Source organism: Vanellus vanellus, assembly GCF_965231255.1.
Source record: "Vanellus vanellus genome assembly, chromosome: 28".
Taxonomy (NCBI): domain Eukaryota; kingdom Metazoa; phylum Chordata; class Aves; order Charadriiformes; family Charadriidae; genus Vanellus; species Vanellus vanellus.
Window position 1 is genome coordinate 2,265,646 of NC_138933.1, and position 20,476 is coordinate 2,286,121.

The 20,476-nt window shown below is 65.4% G+C and overlaps 3 protein-coding genes across 3 annotated transcripts; 1 reads left to right on the top strand and 2 right to left on the bottom strand.

The window, feature by feature from the left end:
• Positions 1-253: 253 nt before the first annotated feature.
• PAN2 (poly(A) specific ribonuclease subunit PAN2) lies at positions 254-10,857 on the bottom strand (the record flags this gene model as incomplete). Its single annotated transcript, XM_082496538.1, has 25 exons — positions 254-545; positions 631-828; positions 910-1,003; positions 1,124-1,303; positions 1,509-1,652; positions 1,775-1,932; positions 2,011-2,101; positions 2,235-2,294; positions 2,993-3,130; positions 3,400-3,541; positions 4,070-4,146; positions 4,639-4,737; positions 5,226-5,332; positions 5,685-5,827; positions 6,262-6,461; positions 6,639-6,767; positions 6,841-6,960; positions 7,145-7,264; positions 7,864-7,960; positions 8,503-8,845; positions 9,050-9,317; positions 9,460-9,537; positions 9,621-9,741; positions 9,941-10,110; positions 10,576-10,857. The coding sequence occupies 25 exons, from the start codon at positions 10,855-10,857 to the stop codon at positions 511-513; spliced, it is 3,594 nt and encodes a 1,197-aa protein (XP_082352664.1). The 3' UTR covers positions 254-510.
• Positions 10,858-13,306: 2,449 nt separating this feature from the next.
• IL23A (interleukin 23 subunit alpha) lies at positions 13,307-14,400 on the top strand (the record flags this gene model as incomplete). The annotated part of the gene is made up of 4 exons (XM_082496532.1): positions 13,307-13,477; positions 13,627-13,725; positions 13,998-14,123; positions 14,254-14,400. The coding sequence occupies 4 exons, from the start codon at positions 13,307-13,309 to the stop codon at positions 14,398-14,400; spliced, it is 543 nt and encodes a 180-aa protein (XP_082352658.1).
• A 204-nt stretch (positions 14,401-14,604) lies between these two features.
• Positions 14,605-19,862, bottom strand: STAT2 (signal transducer and activator of transcription 2). Its single transcript, XM_082496495.1, has 22 exons — positions 19,637-19,862; positions 19,403-19,553; positions 19,227-19,325; positions 19,062-19,154; positions 18,911-18,989; positions 18,737-18,822; positions 18,501-18,649; positions 18,266-18,424; positions 18,032-18,184; positions 17,924-17,944; positions 17,735-17,828; positions 17,577-17,633; positions 17,421-17,504; positions 17,251-17,349; positions 16,844-16,979; positions 16,712-16,761; positions 16,520-16,608; positions 16,313-16,449; positions 16,026-16,214; positions 15,894-15,951; positions 14,854-15,758; positions 14,605-14,786 (listed from the first exon to the last, which is right to left on the bottom strand). Exons 1-22 carry the CDS (start codon positions 19,816-19,818, stop codon positions 14,656-14,658), a joined length of 3,201 nt encoding a protein of 1,066 aa, XP_082352621.1. The 5' UTR covers positions 19,819-19,862; the 3' UTR covers positions 14,605-14,655.
• Positions 19,863-20,476: the final 614 nt, after the last annotated feature.

The following is a 20,476-nucleotide window of genomic DNA, read 5'->3' on the forward strand; positions in this document are numbered from 1 at the left end:
GTCCGCGTGGCGCTCGGCCCCGGGGAGGCGGGGCCTGCGGTGACTCCGCCCCCACGACCGCTCGGCCCCGCCCCCGGACCGGAGGTGCCGCGGCCGCGCTGTGTCCTCGGTGCCAGCCCCGGTCCTGTCGGCCGTGTCCCCGCTCCCGATTCTGCCCGGGCTTCTCCACGCCGTGTCCCCGGTGCCGGTCCCGGGTCTTCCCCGGCATGGCCCCGGTTCAACTCCTCCGTGCCGTGTCCCCGGTGCCGTTCCCTAACCCCGCGGCCCCGGAGGCAAGGAGGAGACGGCGGCGCTGGTGTCCGACGCTGCTTTATGAGGGCGCCCGGACCGGCGGGCGAGTGGAGGGGGCCGGAAGGGGGCAGTAGTTCCCGGTACCGGCAGGGAGAGGGAGTCCCGGGGCGCCGGGCCCCGGGGGGTCGGGGACAGCTCCGTCCCCGCTGCTGGTTCCAGTTCCACGTGTGTCCGTCTCCCTCGGGGGGTGCCGGGGCTGCTCCTCGCCCGGGGAGGCGGTCAGAGGGCCATCACAGGGGGGTACACGGCCCCATCTGCCGGAGAGAGAGCGCAGTGAGGGGGCGGCAGGGGGCGCGGGGGGGGGCGCGGGGGACGGCAGCGGCAGCGGCTGTGCCTTACGCTTGGGGCTGCTCTGGCTGTCGGGCTCGGGCACCTTCCAGTCCATCTTGCGTCCCTTCTCGTAGAGGCCCTTGAGCACCTTGCGGAAGTCCTCGGGCTCAGCGCCCTGCGGGCTCAGCTCCAGGTACTTGCGGTAGAGCTGCAGTGCCGTGCGCGCGTCCTCGATGCTGTCATGGGTCTCCCCCTGGATCTTCAGGTCTGCGGGGAGAGCACTGGTCAGGCTGGTGGAAACCCCGGGGGGGGAACTTGCCCTCACTCCTAAATCCTTTGGCCACTGACCCAGGAAATACCAGGCGAGGAAGCGCAGGGAAATCATCCTCTTCCTCGGGATGTGGAACAGGTAGACGGTGTCAATCACCTGGTCCTTGGGCACCTGGAAAGCAGAGAGGGTCCTTCTGCCAGGGCAGGGACAGGGGGGAAGCCCAGCGCTGCCACTGGCCTGCCAACGCCCCCCCAAGACTCCCAGGCTGAGGGGGGGGCTCAGCACTGTCACCATCAGGTTGATGACACGGAAGTCCTTCTGCAGCCCGTGGCCCACAAACTTGACTCCCACGTCGATGAGGAAGCGCAGCTTCAGGTAGGTGGATTTGAGAGTGGTGAGGTGCTTGGAGGAGATCTTGGCATCTAGGTCTCCTGGCTTGATCCCCGAGTACTGGGTCAGGTAATCCACCACCTGCGAGACCAGGGGCTGTGGAGGTGCACTGGGAAGGCCGAGGGGCAGCTGTGGGGGTCTGTCCCCTCCCCAAGTTCCCTGCCAGCATCCCAGGGAGGGTGCTGTCATTATTGCAGGTGCCCTTCGGTGGAGCAGGAGGCAGAGTGGGTCCGTGTCCTCCCTGCGGGGCTGGGGAGCTGCCTGAGGCCAGGCGGGAGCCCCATACCTGCTCCTGGGTGGAGATGTAGTCGTCAATGAAGGGAACGCCCTCGTTAGGGCCCTGCCCGCGCACACACGTGATCCTAGCCACCGACATCTGGCTGGGCTTGATGGTGGATTTGGTCCCGTCGCTGCGCAGCTCGGCCTCCTCCTGCCACGGGTGAGAGGAAAGCTCAGTGACCGACAGCTCCCGCAGTCCCCAGGGACTGTGTGCGCTCAGAGGGGCTGCCCCTGCGCCCCGGCACCCTGTCCCCCGCTGCAGGGAGGCCTGACCTCGTTCAGTGTGACAAACTCAGCGTCCAGCCCCACTAGGTCGCCTGCCTGCGGCATCTCGCTCAACATGAGGGGGATGAAGGTGGCGTGGCACTTGCGCTGCTTGCGAGCCAGGGAGGCCTCCGCCAGCAGCACACTGGCTTCGATGGGGTTCTTGACTGCAGGAAAAGGGGAAGAGAGATCAGCCGCAAGCCGGCGCCGCTGGCCACGCGGCCACTTCCACCCCAGACACTCACTGACGAGGTTGTACTTGGTGTTGAGGTTCCTCCGAGCGTAGTACAGGATAGCCGGCACTTTCCAGCTCATGTCAAACTGCACCGCCTCGCACTGCCAGGGAGGGGGGGACAGTGCAGGGGCAGCCCAGCGTGGGGCAGGGTGCTCCCGCATGGAGCGGGAACCCCCCTCCACAGGGTCCCCAAAGCCTCAACACACGGCTGGTGGCACCGCCCCTAGCGCTCACCTTATCCACGGGCTCAATGAGGAAGTCATTGAAGAGGTACCACTGCTGGTGTGTGACTCCCTGGGGGGAGAGACACAGGCACAGCCTTAGGGGCCCCCCCCAGGCAAACGCAATGACTCCTATACCCAGTTACCAGGGAAAGAGGGGTGTGACGATGCCATGTGGGAACTCCCGCCCTTCCTGGGACACCGTGGGGAAATCCCTGCTGGCCTGGGTGGTGACGATGCGTACGTGAAGCACTCGGGCTGGACAGGCACCATCCGTGCCCAACTCCTAACCAAAACTCCACGGAGATGCAACAGATAAGGGACAGGCGTGCAGCCTTGACACACTCTGGGAACTCCTGGCTAGGGCATCTCCACCAAACAACAGGACTGCCCAGACCAGCCCCCTTTCCTCGGGAAGGGAGATGACGTCCCAGCCCTTACCTGGAAGCACAAGGACCTGCTGGCAACATGCCCGTGACCAGGAGGAACTAGCCTGAGTAAGCATGGGAAGAGCGATTCTTCAGCCCTTCCCTCCCTGTAAGGTGCCCAAGCAGAACTTGGCTCTTTCGGGCTGCCTGGAACATTCAGGCAAACGCTCAACACTTGACTAAGAGACCCAGAAATGGATCTGTTCAACGACCCGACCCCTGAGCAAGCTGTAGGTGAGAACACTGTGGCAAGGCAGGACTCCAGGGGAGCAGGGATGCTCTCGGCAGCCTGTGGGTACGGCGGCTGCGGGTGGGAGAGCACCCATCTCGCAGGGCTTCTCACCTCCTTCCTTTGGTGGTAGGTCTCTCCCACTTTGATGTGCCCCACCAGGCTGCCCCCTGTGCGGGAATCCAGGATATGGACGACGGTGGCCATTAGATCATAGACATACACCGACTCCGGGTCATCAGTTGGGCTCAACTGCAAGAGGAACCAGCCACAGGGAAACATCTGAGCCTCAACTGTCTGCCAGGCAGCTCCCAGACCTCCAAGCCAAACCCCAGAGCTTGGACAGGCCGTTTTAACCACCAGCCCAGAGGTTTCCATGCATCACCCGAGGTGTCTCTGAGACAGCCTCATTATCTCTCGACCACACATGCTCAGCAGAAAGCGGTTCTGAAGCAGTTCTGCTCCCGCAGCCCCACGTGCACACAACCACGTAGCCCCAGAGGGATCTCGTCAGCCGTTACCTCATCGTTCTCACTCCAGTTGCAGACATCTAGCTCCTTGCTCTTGGTCAGCCTCATCTTAATGGCATGGGGGATCCAAATGTTCTTCAGTTCCTCCACAGAAGGATATGAATGCCCTGTATTGGGGTTCCCCAGCTCCTTCCTGCACAGAGAATTATGGAAGGCCTAGTCGGAGGGACTCACGAGATGTCACCCAGACCAACCTCTCTGGGGCAGGATCCCCACCGCACCACCCACTCGCCAGCCCATTCCTAAACCTTCCACAGGACAGGTGGGGAAACCAGAGCTGCACCACTTCTCCACAGCTGCCTAGAGCAGGACCCTGGGAAAGGTGGTTGGCTAACATCTGCCAGAAGGGGCCGATACACGGTCCTGGGTCTTTTGTCAGTCTGAAAAGGGAAGGGGGATGAGAGCTGGAGGCTCAAAAGTGGATCACAAGTTGGATCACAAGGGTATCTGAAGGGGATGCTGTGCAGAGTGCCCATACAGGGTCACAGTCTCAAAAGCAGCAATGAAATTGTTCCAGTTCAGAGCCCATGAGGAGCTACAGACAGGTAGATTATCAAATTATCATTATCAGATGAGAAATGGCCCTGAGCCCTCCAAAGCCCAGAGAACAACCCAGAAGGCGTCAGTGCGCAGAGTCGCCACCCCAGGAACGGTCACCTACCACTCTCCCAGAGAGATTTCTTTGCCTTTGGTGATCTCAAAGCCTCCTCTCTTCATCATGGCTCTCTGAAAGGCATACTGGCAACGAAACACAGGCAAGCGTCAGCGTGGAGTGACAGGCTGGGCTTGGGAACACGTGGGCGACAGCCAGGCCAGAAGTGGGGAAAAGACAGGGACTTTAAAGTCAGTGACGGGGGAAAAAACAGTGAGGGAAACCCAACTGTCCGCCTGCTCTCTGCTGGGCTTGTGCTCTGGGAAGAGGGCACTGCCTTGCTGCTCCTAGGTCCTGGGGGACTGGGGGAATGAAAGAGTGACTCTCCTGCAGTCCCATCAGCTTTGTCATAGCAGGAGATCTTGTCTTTTCCAACTCCAAACGCACGGCTCATGCTACAAGCATGACCAAATACCAATATGTCCTCTGCAAACAAAGTAGGGTGACGCTTGGGTGGAGAGCAAGAGACTTAGAGACAGCGAGATCAGAGTGAAAACACCTCCGCAGAACTGGGCACGCAGCAAAGCCCGTGTGCCAGGGAGAACAAGCCTGCTTCTGCCCCAAAGTGTCTCCCCCACCTCAGCCTGTGTCTTCCAGAAATCTGCCTCCTTGGAGCTGTTCACCTCACAGTTAATGACCAGGACGTCCGGCAGGCAGCGGATGTTCCGGGTCTGGACCTGCAGAGAGAGCAGGAGATGGAAGCCGGGCAGCACCTGGAGAGGCTCAAAAACCAATTTGGCACATGCTACCCTCTTCCCTCCTCCGACACCTTTGCTTGCAGAGCTTCCTCCCCACTGCCTGCCCGTGTCCCTGGTAGCTGGGGGCACTGCAAGAGCAACTGAGGCAGAGCACCAGCCTCAGAGCAGGTCTGCTCAGCTCCTGGGGGGGTTCCCTCTGCCCCCTACCCCAGGGGGATTCAGCCACGATCCGCATGACCTGTGAGACGCGTTCCAACGCTCACACAGCCCAGGAAATACCCCATGCCACACCAGCTCGCCATCCAGGCCAGGAACCGAATCTCCAGCATCTGCTCAGGAGGTTCCCCACTGACTAATGGAGAAACTGCCCCGGCTCAGCCGGCAGCAAGGGGTGCTCACACCCTTCTCCGACACCCCCTCGCAGCCCATGAAGCATGACGAGCTTGCTAACCCGCTCCCGGGCTCACCGTGGGCTGGTACTTCTCACAGTTCTCACACCAGGCTTGCGTGTTCTGCTCCAAGCAGATGCTTCGCTTTAAAATTTGGGCAAACTCATAATCTTTGACCGGCTTTTCTGAAGGGGGAAAGGAGAATAACGTCACCTTCTAACACACAAATTCTTACCAATTTAGCTCAGCTAAACCTCTGGGGTTTTCCTCACAACCACCAGCGAGAAGGTCAACCCCCAAATCTGCCTTTTTGTAGCCAAAAAGCTCGGCTGGTTAGGAACCCACCACTAGACCTCAGCTGCCGGGTCTGCCACAGCCCGGGCCAGACCACTGCAGAAGCTCCTCACTGCAGGTGTCTGTCACCTGGAAAAATCACAGCTCGTGCATACGGATAACAAACCCCACCTAGCCGGGGAAACGCAGCAGTGTTAAACGTTAAACATGCCAAGCCTTGCCCTGCCCACTCCTGCCGCTTACCAGCACTCTCAGGGTAGGAGAGGGTGAAGAGCAGCGTGGAGGACACGCGGACGGTTTCCTTGCCACAGCGACACATGCTGCAGTTCTCCATCTCACAGCTGAAGAGCTGCCCGATAACAGAGTCCCCCGAGGACCCAAAGCTGCTGGAGAAAAAGAGCACCGGGGTTAGCAGCATCACAGCAATCCCTGCAGAGCGAGGCTGGCTGGTACGGTGAGCTGAGCACTGGGGACCCACACATCTTGGGCTGCACAAGGGCCAGCACCAGCACCAAATTCCAGCAGCTCTCGGGGAACCATCCATCAGGCTTCTGGAGCTGGTGCCCTCTGCGCAGCCCCAACCCACCAAGCAGGGGATTTAGGCTCAGGAGGGACAGAGGTTCAGCACAGGGTTCAAACCCTGCTGGAGGGGTAGCCTGCATGTTCCCATGCACGGTAGCTCTGCGTGTTCCCATGCAGCCCTCAGGGCAGACACGGGTGGCAAGAAAGCTTCTTCCTGAGGGATGGATGGGCACTGTGTGAGCCAGAACCCCTCCCTGGTTCGGTTCCTCCCTGTTCTGTCCCCGGGCTGGGGATTTACCTGCTGCCAGCCCCCCGATATGCCTGCGGTCCCTCCTGCTCCTGGGTTTCTTGGTGCAGTTGAGTAAGGATGAAACGGTTCCAGCTCTGAATCAGCCGCCCCAGGTTCACCTTCCCTGTGGCTTCGTCCGAGTCAGCCAGGATCAGCCCCAGTGCCGAAGCCTCTGGGATTGTGCGGAAAGCCCGCAAAAAATTGCTTCCCTGGGGATGGGGCAAGAGCGGCATGTCACCGAGGTCAAGTGACAGGAGTTTCCACCCTGTCTGATGCCATCACCCGAGGACTCGGCACCACCCGGTTCCTGGTCCCCTGTGATCTCTCTGACCCTCCCAGGCAGCCCAGCCTGCTGCCCTCACATCACGCCTGGGCTCACCACAGACCTGGCAGGGGTCTCCTCGGGACAGGTCCAGCATGTGGAAGAGCAAGCCCAGCTCACAGCCTAGGCAGAACTCCTTCTGGCACAGGTGGTTCTGGACCAGGCAGCGGACCGGCTCCAAGAAATACAGCACCTGGCAGAGACGGAGCAGTCAGAGGAGGTGCCAGGGGCCGCGGTGGCCTGGGCAGGGCTGGGGCATCTCCCACCTGGATCATGCAGTTGCAGTAGGCGTTGGGGATGTGGGGCTCCAGCCCTGCAAACAGCGTCTTGTTGTAATGCTTGAAGTCAAAGTCTTCCAGCCCCAGTTTGGAGTATTTGATCGTGACCTGAGCAAAGGTGCAAGATGTTAAACAGACACCTTCCAACACCACGGGACACCAGTGAAACACCTAGGTGCTCCTCACAGAGATGTGGGCAGCTGCTTGGGCCCAGGTGGGTCCTTCACCCCAGACAAGCCCAGCCTGGGGACTCCCAGCCAGCCCCCTGTGCCGTGCCCCACAAGGCTACTACCTTCCTGTACTTCTTGGCCACCATGTAGAGGTGCGGCTCCTCTTCCCGCCCAATCGGGGACTCTGGGACTTGGCTGAAGCTGTCAAACTCATTGTCTGTCTCTTTTAACCGATAAGGAATCTGCGAGGGGGAAGAGAAGGGAAGAGCAGCTGAACCTTGAGGCAGAGCGAAGCACCACATACTGAAACAAGCAACTCCTGGGCTTTCCTGCCTCCCCGAATGAGCAAAGGAATAAACCAGAAAGGACTGGGGCCCTCCCTTAACCTGCACGAGGCCTCCACACCTTCCTTCTTGCAAGGGACTTATCACTGGGGGAAACTACAGCGGCGCTGCGGGCAAGGGCGGAACACAGCAGTGCTTTCCCAAGGGCGAGGGACGTGCCATAAACCTCCAAACTGGAGAGCTCAAACTTTTCCTACCACAGAGTGAGTTACTGATAGAACTGGGCTTCTGGCCTGAGGGGGGGACTCCAGCCCTCCCCCAGGGCTGGCTCACCCACTGACATTGCTGAAGAAAACCTGTCACCTCAAAACTATACGCCTGCCTCCTGCGACACCCCACGCCAGAGAACTTCATCTCTCACCCCTGTCCTGAGCCCTGCAGAAAGCTCCGCGGTTGTTCAGCATGCAGTGAGAGCTCCATCCCTCCCCGAAGCACAGATCTCAGCTGCTGGCAGATGTACCCCATGCCCCACACAATCCCCTCCTGAGAGCAGGTACCTGGTTGCGGAGCTTGGTCCTTGGGTTTGGGGCATAGCCGATGAACCCCACTTTCTTCATGGTGCGCAAAATCTCAGGGTCTACTGGAGGGGCTCGCCTGCAAAACACACTGCGACTCAGAGGCTGCTCTGTTCAGCAGCATCATTTAACCAAGGGCTTTGCTGGGTGTGCTCAGGGACCCACCAGTGGGTCACGAGGGTTTTCCCCACTCAGTCTGTCCACCAGGACCTCAGTGATCATTTTCCGTCACAACAAAACACCTGAGCTACGCCAGAACATGGCAGCAGCCCTGAGCACAGGTGTGTTTGGGACAGGGCTCAGGCAGAGGAAAAACAAGTGTTTTCACATAAGCAGAATGCAGCCAGGATCCCACTGGGATCTCCTCACCGGGAAGACAGAGGTTTGACCATACCCTCCTGTCTTCAGCCCTGCCCAGTTACTGCACCTCAACAGTTAAACTCCACCACAGGGAACTTATCCTGTGTTTCGCAGGGCACGTGATGAGGAAGGGCAGTGCCAGCCACGAGATGGGGGAGCAACAGAGCCACTCTCCTACTGCCAAGACCCGGGCAAGGCGAGGAACTGTGCTGGGACCAGCCCTCCCGTGCTGGTTTTCACTGGGAGAGACCAGCAAATTACCGGGGTGCCGGGGCAGAGTTGGCAGCGGGCCAGTCAGAGAGCAGGGTGTCGTTGGTCAGTGGCACAGGGATGAGCGAGAGCGGCATGAGGTCCTGGTTCCAGTCCAAGTGGGGCAGCGTGTCCACGATGCAGGGCAAGGCAAAGTCAGTCTCCCGGGAGTAGGCATTGAAGGTGACCTCCGGGGAGTCCGCCCAGAGGTGGACGCACCCCTCCGAGTCGCCAAAGGCCAGGGCCTGCTTGCTGGCTGAGACGTCGAAGGTCATGATCAGGGGCCCAACGGTGTTCACGTGGAAGATGTCAGCGGGGTTGGCAAGGCCGGTGGGCTCACAGAACTGGCACTGACCTGCATGAGAGGGAAACACAGAGCAATGTAGCACCAGGGAATGCACAGGCGGGTCAGCACACACTGACCCAGCACACATCTCGCTTACAGGGCCAACTCTATCCCTCTGAGATTTGACCCCAAGCCTGTGGGGTGCTGGGACCATCGCCCCACTCTCGCCAGGGGAGCAGAACCCAGCCAGGACAGGGACGTAGCTTCACCCACCTGTCTGGGAGATGATGGCCAGGCGGGAGGTGTAGGTGGGGATGAAGCGGAGGAAGAAGGGGTCGATGTGGACCTGCAGCGGGGTGGTGGCCCGCATCATGCGCAGGTCGTACACCTTCAAGAAGCGGTCGCAGGCGAGGCCATTCATTCGGCTGGAAAAGCCACAGGTCACCAGCAGGTTCCCGTGGACATCAAAATCAGACAAGCTGCCCGAGTACGCGTCGAATTCATGCTCCACCACAAACGTGCGCAGATCACGCAGGGAGACCTGGGACGGTAAGACGGGGGTGCTGGGTACTGCTACTCGGGAGCCCCTCAGGCTCTGGGAAAAGCTGGACACCAACTCCAGGGTACCCCAGAGGGAAGCTGAGCATCAGCAGGGCTGCCAGGTAGGATGGGACTGATGTTACCTTCCCCGAGGTGTGCCCACAGAAAAAGAAGCGGTTTGATTGCCTCATGATGGTGATGCCGGGAACCTCCACGGTGTACTGGGAAGGAGGCAACAGAGCGGGGTGAGCCCCAGAATGGAGCACCCCCCTGCAGCAGTGAGCAGCCCCCAGCCCGGCCGTACCTTCTGTGTCTCCTGGACAGTGTTGAGGTCTATCTCAATGACGTGGTTCTGCAGCCCGCCAACGAGCAGTGTGCTGCTGTCTGTCAGCAGGAGACTGTGCATGTCCTCGGACTCGTCCATGCTGCAGGAGAGGCAAGAGGACAGCCCTCATGCTCCTGCCCAGCTCAGGGAGGCAGCGGGGACGGGGGCAGAGGATCTGCCCTCACCATCTCCCAGATTTAGCTTTTACACTGCCAGCAGAGGAGCCAGCACACAGCCCCTGGCACCGGGGCAGCCCATGGGGCTGCACGACCTGCCTGCTGCCAGGGGAAGGCACTCACAGGTAGTCAAAAATTATGAGGCCCCCTCGTGACATGTACTTCAGGTTGGTTTTGGTCAGGAAAAGGACACCATTCTCCAGGCTCTGTATCTGGCGGATGTCGTCACTGCTGTTCACTTGGAAGGAAGAGTATCGCTCCAGTGTTGGGCCGAAGAAGGAGGTGGCATGGCCCTAAAACCAGCCAGGGACAGGCTCATCAAGACTCGCCCCAGCTTCACTTGGATGTAACACAGGCAAACACCACTTTGCCCTGTACCAGTTCCCGGGTGGATACAGGCTATCAACTGCCTTACGGCCTCAACCAGCCTACAGGGGGCCTCCCGCCCCCCTGTGTGCCCCAAACTGTGGAAGACTGCTGCAGCTTTCCCCTTTCAGGCAGATACATGCAGACACGAGTAAAGAACCAAAAGCTCCAGCAGTCTCACACATCAGGGCAGTAAAGATGCATGGCAAACACCAAGAGGTTCACATTCCAAGACGCTTCAGCCACCACTGGGCAGAAGCTTGAGCAGGACTGTCCGGCTCAACCCCACACTGAACCACTCTCCACCCACAGCCAGCTTACCCCGAGCTGGTCACAGTGGGGGCAGCAAGAGCAGTGACGCTCCGTGCCCCACTCCCAGAGCGGGCACCTACCCCGTGGTTCCCAACCCACAGCATCTCTTCGTGCAGGTCGAAATGGGAGACGGAGACAGGCACCCCCACTTCGGAGACGGCGGTGTGCAGCTCGCTGTACATGCCCTCCATGAGGTGCACCGACTCCGGCACAGCGATACCCTCTATCGGCACCCCCTCGGGATCCAGCTCCACGTTCTGCAGCAAGCTGGGGTTGAGATGGGGGTCCAGGACGGGGTCCAGCGCGGGGTGGAGAGGGGGAGCATACTCGGCAAGGGAGGGGTCGAGACCTTCAAAATTCATGGTGAAAACCAGTGTCGTCCTTTGAAACCGAAAAGGAACTAAGTCGGTCAGTCAGAAACACCAGGGCCCCCTAGATTCTTAGAATCGGCAGCAGAGGCCCGGTGACTCCGAGGATGGAAAAGGCGTCTGGAATCTCCAGTGAGTGTAAGGTGCGGCACTCCGGCCGGGGACACCGGCAGCACCGGGCCCACGCAGGCAGCCGGGCCGGTAAAGTCCCTTCCCTGGGACACACTCAGAACCCCGTCACGGCCGAGAGCCGCCGCGGGAAGGAGCCCGCAGCAGCCACACTCCCACGCTGCCATCAGCTCCGGTGCACCGGCCAGCTTCCCCTGGCAGCCGGACCCCCACCCAGGGCCGGCCGCTCCCAGAGCTCGGGGCACCAGCCGGGCTCCCGCTGCCCGCCCCCCAAGCCTCCCCCCGCGGCCCGCCCCCCCCGGGAGGCACCGGGCCAGCTCCGCACCCGCCTCCTTTATCTCCGCAGGCCGACACCGAACGCACCGGCGGTATCGGCGGCCGCAGACCCGCTGCCGTTGGCGGCGGGGCAGGGCAGGGCACGGCGGGCCCAGGCCCGGCCGGAGCGCCACGGGCGCTGCGGGGCCCCCGCTCTCACCGCCGCGCTCCGGGCCCGGGGCCGCTACCCACAACCCCCCGCGCTCCGGCCAAGCATCCCACAGTGCCCCGGGGCCACGGCGGCCGTTACCCACAGCGCCCCGCGCCCGCCGTTACCGAGCAGCCGCGGGCAGAGCCCCGCCAGGGCCGCGCTCCCGGGCCGGTGCCGCTGCGCCGCCACGGCCGGGCCGGGGCCGCCACCGCCCCTCCCCGCCGTCGCTATGGCAACCGCGCCCCCCGCGCTCCCGTACGGCAATCCGGCCCGGCCCCGGGGCCAGCGGACCAATGGTAGTGCGGAGCTGCGGACGCCGGCCAATCAGCGCCTGAGTGAGGCGGGGCTAAGCGGCGCGGCGGCTGGCGTACCGGACGGCGCGGCGGAGGGGACAAAAGAGCTGGGATGGGCCGGGGGGAGCGGCCCCCGGGGCGAGGCTGGGACCGGGAGAGCACGGAGGGGTGGAAACACCGCTCCGGGACCCCCCTGGCCCCTCCGGCCCCCAGCACTGCACAGAACCCCGGGCGCTGCCCGCCGGATGCGGCACCTGCAGCCCCGCGCCGTCCCGTGGCCTCCCACGGCGGCCCCCGGGTGTCACGCAGCGTCGCCGTCGTGCCCACGGTATCCCCTGGCATTCCACGGGGTCTAAAAGTGTCCCAAAGGGCCCCGCAGTGCCCCACGGGGTCTCACCGTGCCCACCGGTGTCACTCAGCATCCCATAGCATCCCCACAGCACCCCACTGTGCCCCACAGCGTCCCACGGCGTCCCACCGTGTCCTATGGCACCCCACGGGGTCCCAAGGTGCCCCACGGGGTCTCACCGCCCCCACTGGTGTCACGCAGCTTCCCCCCCATGGCGTCCCAATGTGTCCCTAAACGCCTCACAATGTCCCACGCTGTCCTCTGGCATCCCACCATGTCCCACTGGTGTCCCACGGGATCCCTTGGTATCCCACGGGGTCCCACCGTGTCCCGCGGGATCCCCAGAGCAGCGCACCGCGGCCGGACCGTCGTGCTGAGCCCCACCGCCCCCGGCCTCCCCCTCCCAAACCCACCGGGGACGCGGTGCCACGGGCAGAGAGGGAAGGGGGGGCGGCCCCACGCGCGCCCCGGAGCGGGCCGATGCCCAAGGCGCGGCCGGTGCGTGCCCGCGGGCCCGGGGAAGGACGGGGACAGCCCCGCCGGACGGGAGCGGGAAGCGCCGGAGCCGCCCCGTCGGGGCCGCCGCGATTGCGGCGCCGCGGGCAGCACGGCCCGGCGGGGAGCGGCGCTGCCGGGGTCTGCGGGGGACCCCCGGGAGCCCCACCGGGACACCGCGGCCCCGGGGAGCCGCCAGCTCCCGCACCGGGGCCGCCCAGGCTGATGTCCCGGTGCAGTCGGGGGGCGGCGGGGGACACGGGGGACACTGCGAGTGACACCGAGGGGACACCGGGGAGGTACCAAGGGGAGACTTGGGAGACACCGGGGAGACACCGCCGGGGTGCGGCGGGTCCCGGTGCGCTCGGCGGGGCGAGCGGGGCGGCGCAGGTGCGCCGGGCGGGGGGTCCCGGGGCGGTCGCCGTGTGCCGGTCCCGCCCGTTCCGCCGCCGCCACGGCGCCTTCGGGCGCGGAGCCGCCAGGAACTGCCCCGGGTTTTCCTGCCCGTCCCGTCCCGTCCCGGCGCGGCTCGGGGCCGGGCGCGGCGGGGCGCAGCCCGGGGACCCCGGCCCGGTATCGGTTCTGCTTTCGAGGGAGGCGGCGATTTCGCAGTAACGGGGGGCGGGTGCCACCTGCCCCGGGGATTCCCCACCTGCCGCGGCCCCATAAGAGCCCGGTGGCGGCGCCGGTGGCGGCACCGACCGACCGACCATGGCCCCGCTCCGCCGCCTCCTTCTCTGCCTCTGCCTCCCGCTGCTGCTGCCGCCGCCCGCGGCCCCGGTGCCGGTCCCGACCCCCCGCACGGACTGGGCCGCCTGCAGGAGCCTCTCCCGGGAGCTGTCGCGACTGGTGGCGACCCTGAAGGAGCCGCACCGGGTCCTGGTGAGCGCGGGGGTCTCGGCCGGGGGGACACCGGGGGTCTCTGGGCGCTGGAAGGTGCGGGGCATCACGGCAGGAGGGGTGCTCCGAGGGTGCGGGGTGCTGGGGGGGGTCCGGGGGACGTGGGAACCCCACTGACCCCCCTATGCCAGGAGGAGATACACCTGACTGAGGAGGACCCCAAGAACTGGCCCCCCCGGATCCGCTGCAGCGACGCCTGCGACCCCTCCACGCTGGACACCAATAACACGGTACTGGGGGACACGGGGTGCTGCGGGGCCATGGTGGGACGGCCAGAGAGCCTGAGGGGGCCCGGGGGTGGATTAGCATGGGGGTGGTTGGGGGGATGTGCCTGGGGGTCCCAGGGGTGCTGAGGGATGTCCACGGGGGTGCTGGGGGTACCCAGGGGTGCTGAGGGATGTGCCTGGGGTTCCCAGGGGTGTTGGGACCCAGGGGTGCCCGGGGGTCCCAGGCTGCTGGGGGATGTGCCCGGGGTCCCCAGTTCACGCCCCGCTCCCCGCAGCGCTGCCTGCAGCGCATCCTCCAAGGGCTGCAGCACTACCGGGACCTGTTGAGCTCCGACATCTTCACCACCCGACGCCTGCCCCAACTGGAGACCACACTGGACCAGCTGCTGGGCCTCGTCCAGGTGAGGGGCTCGGGGGTCTAGGCAGGTGTGGGGTGGCAGCCCCAGTGGGGACCTGTTCCTCCCGCAGCCAGGGAGGTGGATGCCCATCAGCCACAGCCTCAGCCCCCCCCTAACCCCGCTCTCCCCGCAGCAGGAGCATGGCCGCTTCCCCCGGCACACCACGGCCCCCAGCACGAACTGGGCCCAACCGCTGCTGCAGCACCTGGCGCTCCAGCGGCTCCAGTCCTTCGCCGCCGTCATGAGCCGCGTCTTCACCCACAGCGCTAGCCCCCGCTGAGGCCAGCCGGCTGCGGATCCCCCCCCCCCGACTATTTATTCCCCTCCGCCCCGAGGGGCTATTTATGTGCGACGCTCCCTATTTATCTCGGGTATTTATGGATTTCTAATAAAGGTCTGAAGGAGATGAGCGGCTCCTCGTGTACGGCACGACCCGGCTCTGCCTGCAGGTAGTAGAGGCAGTACAGGCAGCGGAGGCAGTGCAGGCAGCTGGGGTTGGAAGAGGTTTATTTACGGGGGGGGGGGGCGGGGGGAGTCACTGGAAGTCGTTGGCGTCGATGTGGAGTGGGGGGAAATCGGCGGTGAAGAGGGAGCTGACAGGGGACAGGGCTGCGTCCTCCAGCTGTGGCAGAAACGGGTCGCGGGGGTTCAGGAGTGCGGCGCTGCCTGCGGGACGGGGAGAAGTCAGTGCCAAGGTGACCCCCCCTTTGTCCCCCCCAGCCCTGACACTCACTCGCCAGCCCGGGGGCCAGCCCCCCATCCACAGCCTCTGGCATGTCGGGCATCAGCTCCGGCACCTCCAGCGTCTCCAGCGTCCCTGAGCCTGACTCCAGCCTCTCCGTCAGCGACTGCAGGAGCTCCTGCATGTCCATGCTCCCAGCCAGCGGCTCCAGGTACCTCAGCTCCGGTGGCAGTGTCCCCTGCCCCTCGGGGACCGGCAGCGGCTCCACATCCCCCGCCACCGGCAGCAGCATCCCCACGTCCCCAGCCACCGGCTGCAGTGTCTCCAGTCCCCTGGGCAGCGCCTGCAGTGTCCCCAAGCCCCGTGGTCCCACCTGCAGCGTCTCCTGACCCTCAGGGACCAGCTGCAACAGCAGCTGTGGCTCCACAGCCCCAGGTTCCACTTGCTGTGTCTCCTGGTCCTGGGGTCCCGTGTGCTGCAGCATCCCCAGCCCCTCGGGCAGCACCTGCGTCCCCACACCCCCTGGTCCCACTTGCAGCGTCCCCTGGCCCCTGGGGACCAGCTGCAGCACCAGCTGCGGCTCCACATCCCCAACTCCTGGCTGCAGCATCTCTGAGACCCCCGATCCCACCTGCAGCGGCTGTGGTGGCTCCAGGCCGTGAGGCCCTGACTGCAGCGTCCCCGAGCCTTCGGGCTGCTGCGTCCCCGGGCTCCTGGCCATCACCTGCTGCGTCCCTGGGCTCGAGGGCTGCAGCATCCCCGGGCTCCCGGCCATCGCCTGCAGCATCCCCAGGTTCCCAGACGGGACCTGCAGTGCCCCCGAGCTCCCGGGCTGCAGCAGTGCCAGGCCACCAGGCTGCTGTGTCCCCAGGCCACCGGGCTGCAGCTGCAGTGTCTCCAGGTTTTCTGTAGCAGCCACCAACTCCTCTTCTGTCTGCCACGACTCATTTGCCTGCCTGCAGGGAGAGACGACGGGTCAGGGTACGGGTACGGGTATGGGTACGGGTACGGGTACAAGTTCAAGGACACAAGGATGCGGTTGAGAGGGTCCCATGGAGCCACAGAGGGACCAAGGCCTCCCCCTGCCTCACCTGGAGGATACACGGATGAGGCGCCGGTTCAGGTACTTCTTCTGCTCCGTCAGGTTCCCTGGGGACAGAGGAGAGGTCAGAGGAGGCAGTGGGTGCTCCCACTGCACCATGCCGTGCCGTGCCGTGCCGTACCCTCCTGCTGCTGGCTGTAGTAGGGCCCGAAGGCCTCGTCGCGGGCAATGTCGGGGTACAGGAACTGGAGGGGGTTCTCGGGGATGTTCTCCTCCACCAGCAGCTGGTAGTCGCGGATGATGTCCGGCAGCGCCAGGGACGCCAGCTCAGTGGCGGTGTAGGGAACCACTGCCCGGAAAGCGGGGGGCCCTGCGAGGTGGGGGGCAGACGGAGTCAGTGCCCAGGGCAGGCCTGAGGCCGGGGTGAAGGGCTTGACCCTCAGAGGGGGGTGACGGGATGATGCTCACCGCTCTCGGGGTGCTCCACCCAGGTGCAGGTGACCCCCCCCAGCATGCTCTCGCTGAACCGGATCAGGAACGTCCCCGTTCGCTTCCCCTTCAGCAGCTTCTTCTCCTGCTTTCGGCTCACGAAGCCCAGGATGAGCCTGGGGGAGGCACCATCAGCCCCTGTGCCCCCCCCGCCCGGTGCCCCCGGCCCCTCAGTTCCACTCCTACCCATCCTTCCAGAGCTGCTTGAGGTGCTCCTGGAGCAGACCCAGGATCCCATCCAGCCAGGCCCAGAAGGAGAAGCGGGAGGCGCCGTCCTGCGGGAGAGGGTGGGTGAGGAGGGATGGGGGGCACGGGGCCGGGGGTGGGGGGAAGCAGGGTACAGTGGAATGGGGCCGTGGGGGGACGGCCACCGCTCACCTTGGAGAATTTGGGCCAGGTGAGGGTGCTCTCCGGAGACGGCTTCGAACCTTGGAGGCAAGAGCAGGGTGAGGGGGCAGCACAGCCCCCCATCTTGGCCCCGAGGGGCTTGGGGGGGGCACCCGGCCATACCGAAGAGCTTCTCAGCCAACATGTGGAGGTGGTCCCTGCTCAGACCCCGCTCGGCCACGCTCTCGAACTGCCAGCTCAGCACCTCGGCCAGCCGGGGCCAGGGCGCCGGGGGCGGCTTGGAGAAGAACTGCTGGTCCTGTGGGAGACGGTGTGAGTGGGGCCAGGGACATGCACCGGGGCAGGGGACGGGGGTGGGACAGGGACCAGGACAGAGCAGGGACTGGGGACAGGAGAAGGGACAGGGCACGGGGGAGGATCAGGACCAGGAACCAGGGACAGGAGACAGGGATGGAGACCAGGTGAGGAGCAGGGATGGGGATGGGACCCCAGGACCGGGGTGTGGGGCAGCAGGGCTGGGGGCAGTGGGGGGGGACAACACAGGGCTGGGGCCAGGGGGTCCCACTTGCCTTAAGGTCACTGCTAAGCATGTTGAACCAGAGGATGGATGCCCAGGCGCTGGAGAGCTGGTTGTTGTTGGAGATGATGACGAAGGGCAACGTGGAGGTCTGTGAGGGGAGCGGGGGTCAGGTCGCCAGCCCCTAGACCCCCCTGCCCCGCCGCAGCCCCCCGCACTCACCTCCAGCTCCAGCTCCAGCCCACAGTAGGCGTACGCCAGCGTGAAGGTGATGAGATGCAGCTCCTCCGTCACGACCAGGGGACCCTGTGCAGAGGTGGCACCGTGGAGCACCGGCCGCCCCCGCACACTGCAGCCCCCACCCAGCCCTGCACCCACCTCGCCTGCGCCTTTGCCACCCTTGCCCGACCTGCTGTCCTTCTGCTCCTTCAGCGTCTGCGAGGCAGGAGAGAGAGTCATCCTGGGGGCTGGGCTGGGGTCCCGGCCCTGCTCCCCCACCCTGCAGAGGACCCGGGGGTCCGGGTGGGGACCCCTACCAGGTACTGGAAGTCGCAGACCAGCCCGTCCTGGGGACTGTCCCCTGCCAGCAGGGTTTTGCTGCTCGACGTCAGGATGTTGAACCTGCGGAACCTGCGGGGCAGAGAGAGGCCACAGGTGGGGGGCCGGGATCCCCCAAGGGGGGGCACAGTCCTGCCCGCCGCAGCCGGCGTTCGCTCAGCTCTCACCCTTTTATCTTAGGGGGGTTCCTGCAAGAGACAAGAGGGTGTCAGTGGGGAGTGGGGCACCAGGACCACCGCGGCCAGGCAGGGGTGCCCACCCCCGGGGGTCCCGACCTGTCGATGTGGATCTTGGCCTCCATGCGGTGGTTGCGGTCATGGAGGCGGACGAGCAGGCGGGCACGGGCCGAGAACTTGCTGGTCGTGCGCAGCACCAGCGGGCGCTTGCAGGCGTTGGGCATGCTGGGCTGCTGCTCCACCACGAAGGCGCTGGGGGGGCACCGGGAGGGTCAGGGCTGCCCCAGCCTCGGTGTGCCCCCCCTCTACCGGCCCCCCCTGTGCCACCCCCACCTCTTCAGCAGGTAGGTGAGCAGCTCCTGCAGCCGCCGCTCCAGGAGGGGGGTCTCCTCCCTCAGCGGGTCCCTCTCGTATGTCACCTTCTGCCTCAGGTCCCCCAGCGCCCGCAGCAGCTGCAGCAGCTGGAAGAGCCCCTGGCCCAGCTCTGTGAACCTGCGGGCACCGGACGGGGTGCTCAGCGGGGGTCGGTTGCGGACACCCCCCGGTCCCCCTCCCATCCCATCTCTACCAGGTCTCCAGCGGGCGCAGGCGGGTGTCCACAGGGGCCCCCAGGCAGGCGTGCTGCTGCCGCTCCCGCCAGGCCCCCAGCTCCTGCTGCAGGAAATCCTGCAGGGTCTCGCTGCGCCCCAGAAGCTGCTGCATCTGAGCCAGCACCTCCTGGGGTGAGACAGGCGCCTGAGTGGGGGCGCAGGGCGGCCACGGACCCCCCCATGCCCCTCCGCCCCGGCCAAAGCCCCCTCTCACCCGCCGCTGCCGGTCCAGGATCTGCAGCTTGGCCTGGAGGGCTTGGACCTGCTGGGCATACTGGGGGTCACTGGTCCTGTCCTCGCCTGTGGGCAGGGGGTGAGAGGGGTCAGGGGGGGCACAGGGCAGCGCTGTCCTGCGTCTGCCCCCGGGGTGCACAGGATCAGTCCTTACCCGGCAGGTAGTGCACCTTGTAGCAGAAGTCAAAGGCGTCCTGCAGGTCCTCCAGGTGACGGAAGGCGCGTTCGGCCTCCTGGGGGGCAGAGTGGGGGGTGAGGGGCTGGGCAGCCCCTAGGGGCCTGGGAGGTGCTGGGGGGGCCATTACCTGTAGGGCCATGTGGAACTCAGCCAGGCGCCGCTGGATCTGCTGCTCCCTGTCACTCTCCGGGGGTGTGTTGGGCGCTGGGGCAGCCCCCACCTGCGGAGACATGGGGTGTCAGGCAGCGGGCGGCAGGGTCCTGTGGGGTGGAGGTGAGGGACCCCAGCCTACCTGCCCCCCCGCCTGCCCCAGGCGCAGGATCCGCCGCTCCTCCTGCAGCAGGTTGGCCACCAGGTTGGCAAACGTCTCCGGGCACTCCTCGAACTCAGCCTGCGGAGGGGCTGAGAGGGTCAGTGGGGTGCAGAGACTCCCCCAGACCCCCACCCTGCCCCAGACCTGCTGCCCACCTGGAGGTCACGGCGCGCCTTGCGCAGGTTGTGTTTCAGCATGAAGTCCTCGTCGCCCAGCCCCGGGCTGCCCAGGCGCTCGCCCAGCAGCGCCAGCAAGGAATGGAAGAGCATCCGCGCATGGGAGGAGAGCGGCTCAGCCGCCTGGCGCCTGCAGCACCGCGGGCTCAGCACCGGCCCAGCATGCACCGGCCAGCGCAGACCCTAGCCCCGGACGCCCCCTTGCCCCATTACCAGTTCTGGTCCTCGATCCAGGCGGCCAGGCACTGCCGCACCACCATGGGCAGCGCCGCCCCCGCGTACAGCTGGTGGACCTGCTCCAGGTAGGTGTTGGCCAAACTCTGCACCTCCTGCCACTGCGCCATGCTGGGGGGTGGGAGAGGTGTCAGGGCAGCCCCACCAACCCCTCTGGCCATGCCACAACTGGAGGATGCAACGCCGGCGCCGTGGCCAGCAGCCCTACACCCCACGCACCCACCTGCGGCAGCCCGGTCCTGCAGGGTCCCCCTGCTCTGTCTAGCTTGTGCTGGCTGCAGGCTGGCAGCCCCCTCCTGAGCCGGGAGGAAGGGGTGAGCAACGGCAGAGGTTTCCCGCCCGGGGCCAGGTGCCGGTGACCGAGCTGTCCTGAGCTCACGGGCCGAGGGCACACGCACCCCCCTCGAGGGCAGCCTGCACCCCCTGTGCAGCACCCCCACTCCCTTCCCCAGAGGCACCCCTAGACCACTCCCCCCTTGCACCCCCACGGTCACCCCCAGACCGGTCCCCTGCGGCCCCAGTGTCCCCCCCGCGGGGATCGCGGGTGGTGGGTGCTCCTAAACACTCCCCGCCCCAGTGGGACACCCACAAGGAGCCCTCCGAGGGGGTTCTCGCCGTGCCCCACCCGGGATCCTCTGTCTGCGCCCCGCCGCCCCTGGCCCCAGCAGTGCTCCCCGCCCCCGCACGGCCCCCTGCAGACGGGACCCCCGGGACCCACCCGGGACCCCCCGCTCCGCCCCGGCGCCGCGTTCCCACCTCGGCGCCCTCGGCCGCTCCTGGCTGCCGGGGCAGGAAGGCGCGGAGGCCACGCCCCCTCCC

Coding starts and splice junctions, on each gene's coding strand:
- STAT2 (XM_082496495.1), bottom strand. CDS start 19,818: ATGGCCAGAGGGGTTGGTGGGGCTGCCCTGACACCTCTCCCACCCCCC. Junction 18,650..18,736: donor TCCTGGACCGGCAGCGGCGG/GTGAGAGGGGGC, acceptor GTCTCACCCCAG/GAGGTGCTGGCTCAGATGCA. Junction 18,425..18,500: donor CTGCGCCCGCTGGAGACCTG/GTAGAGATGGGA, acceptor CGGTGCCCGCAG/GTTCACAGAGCTGGGCCAGG.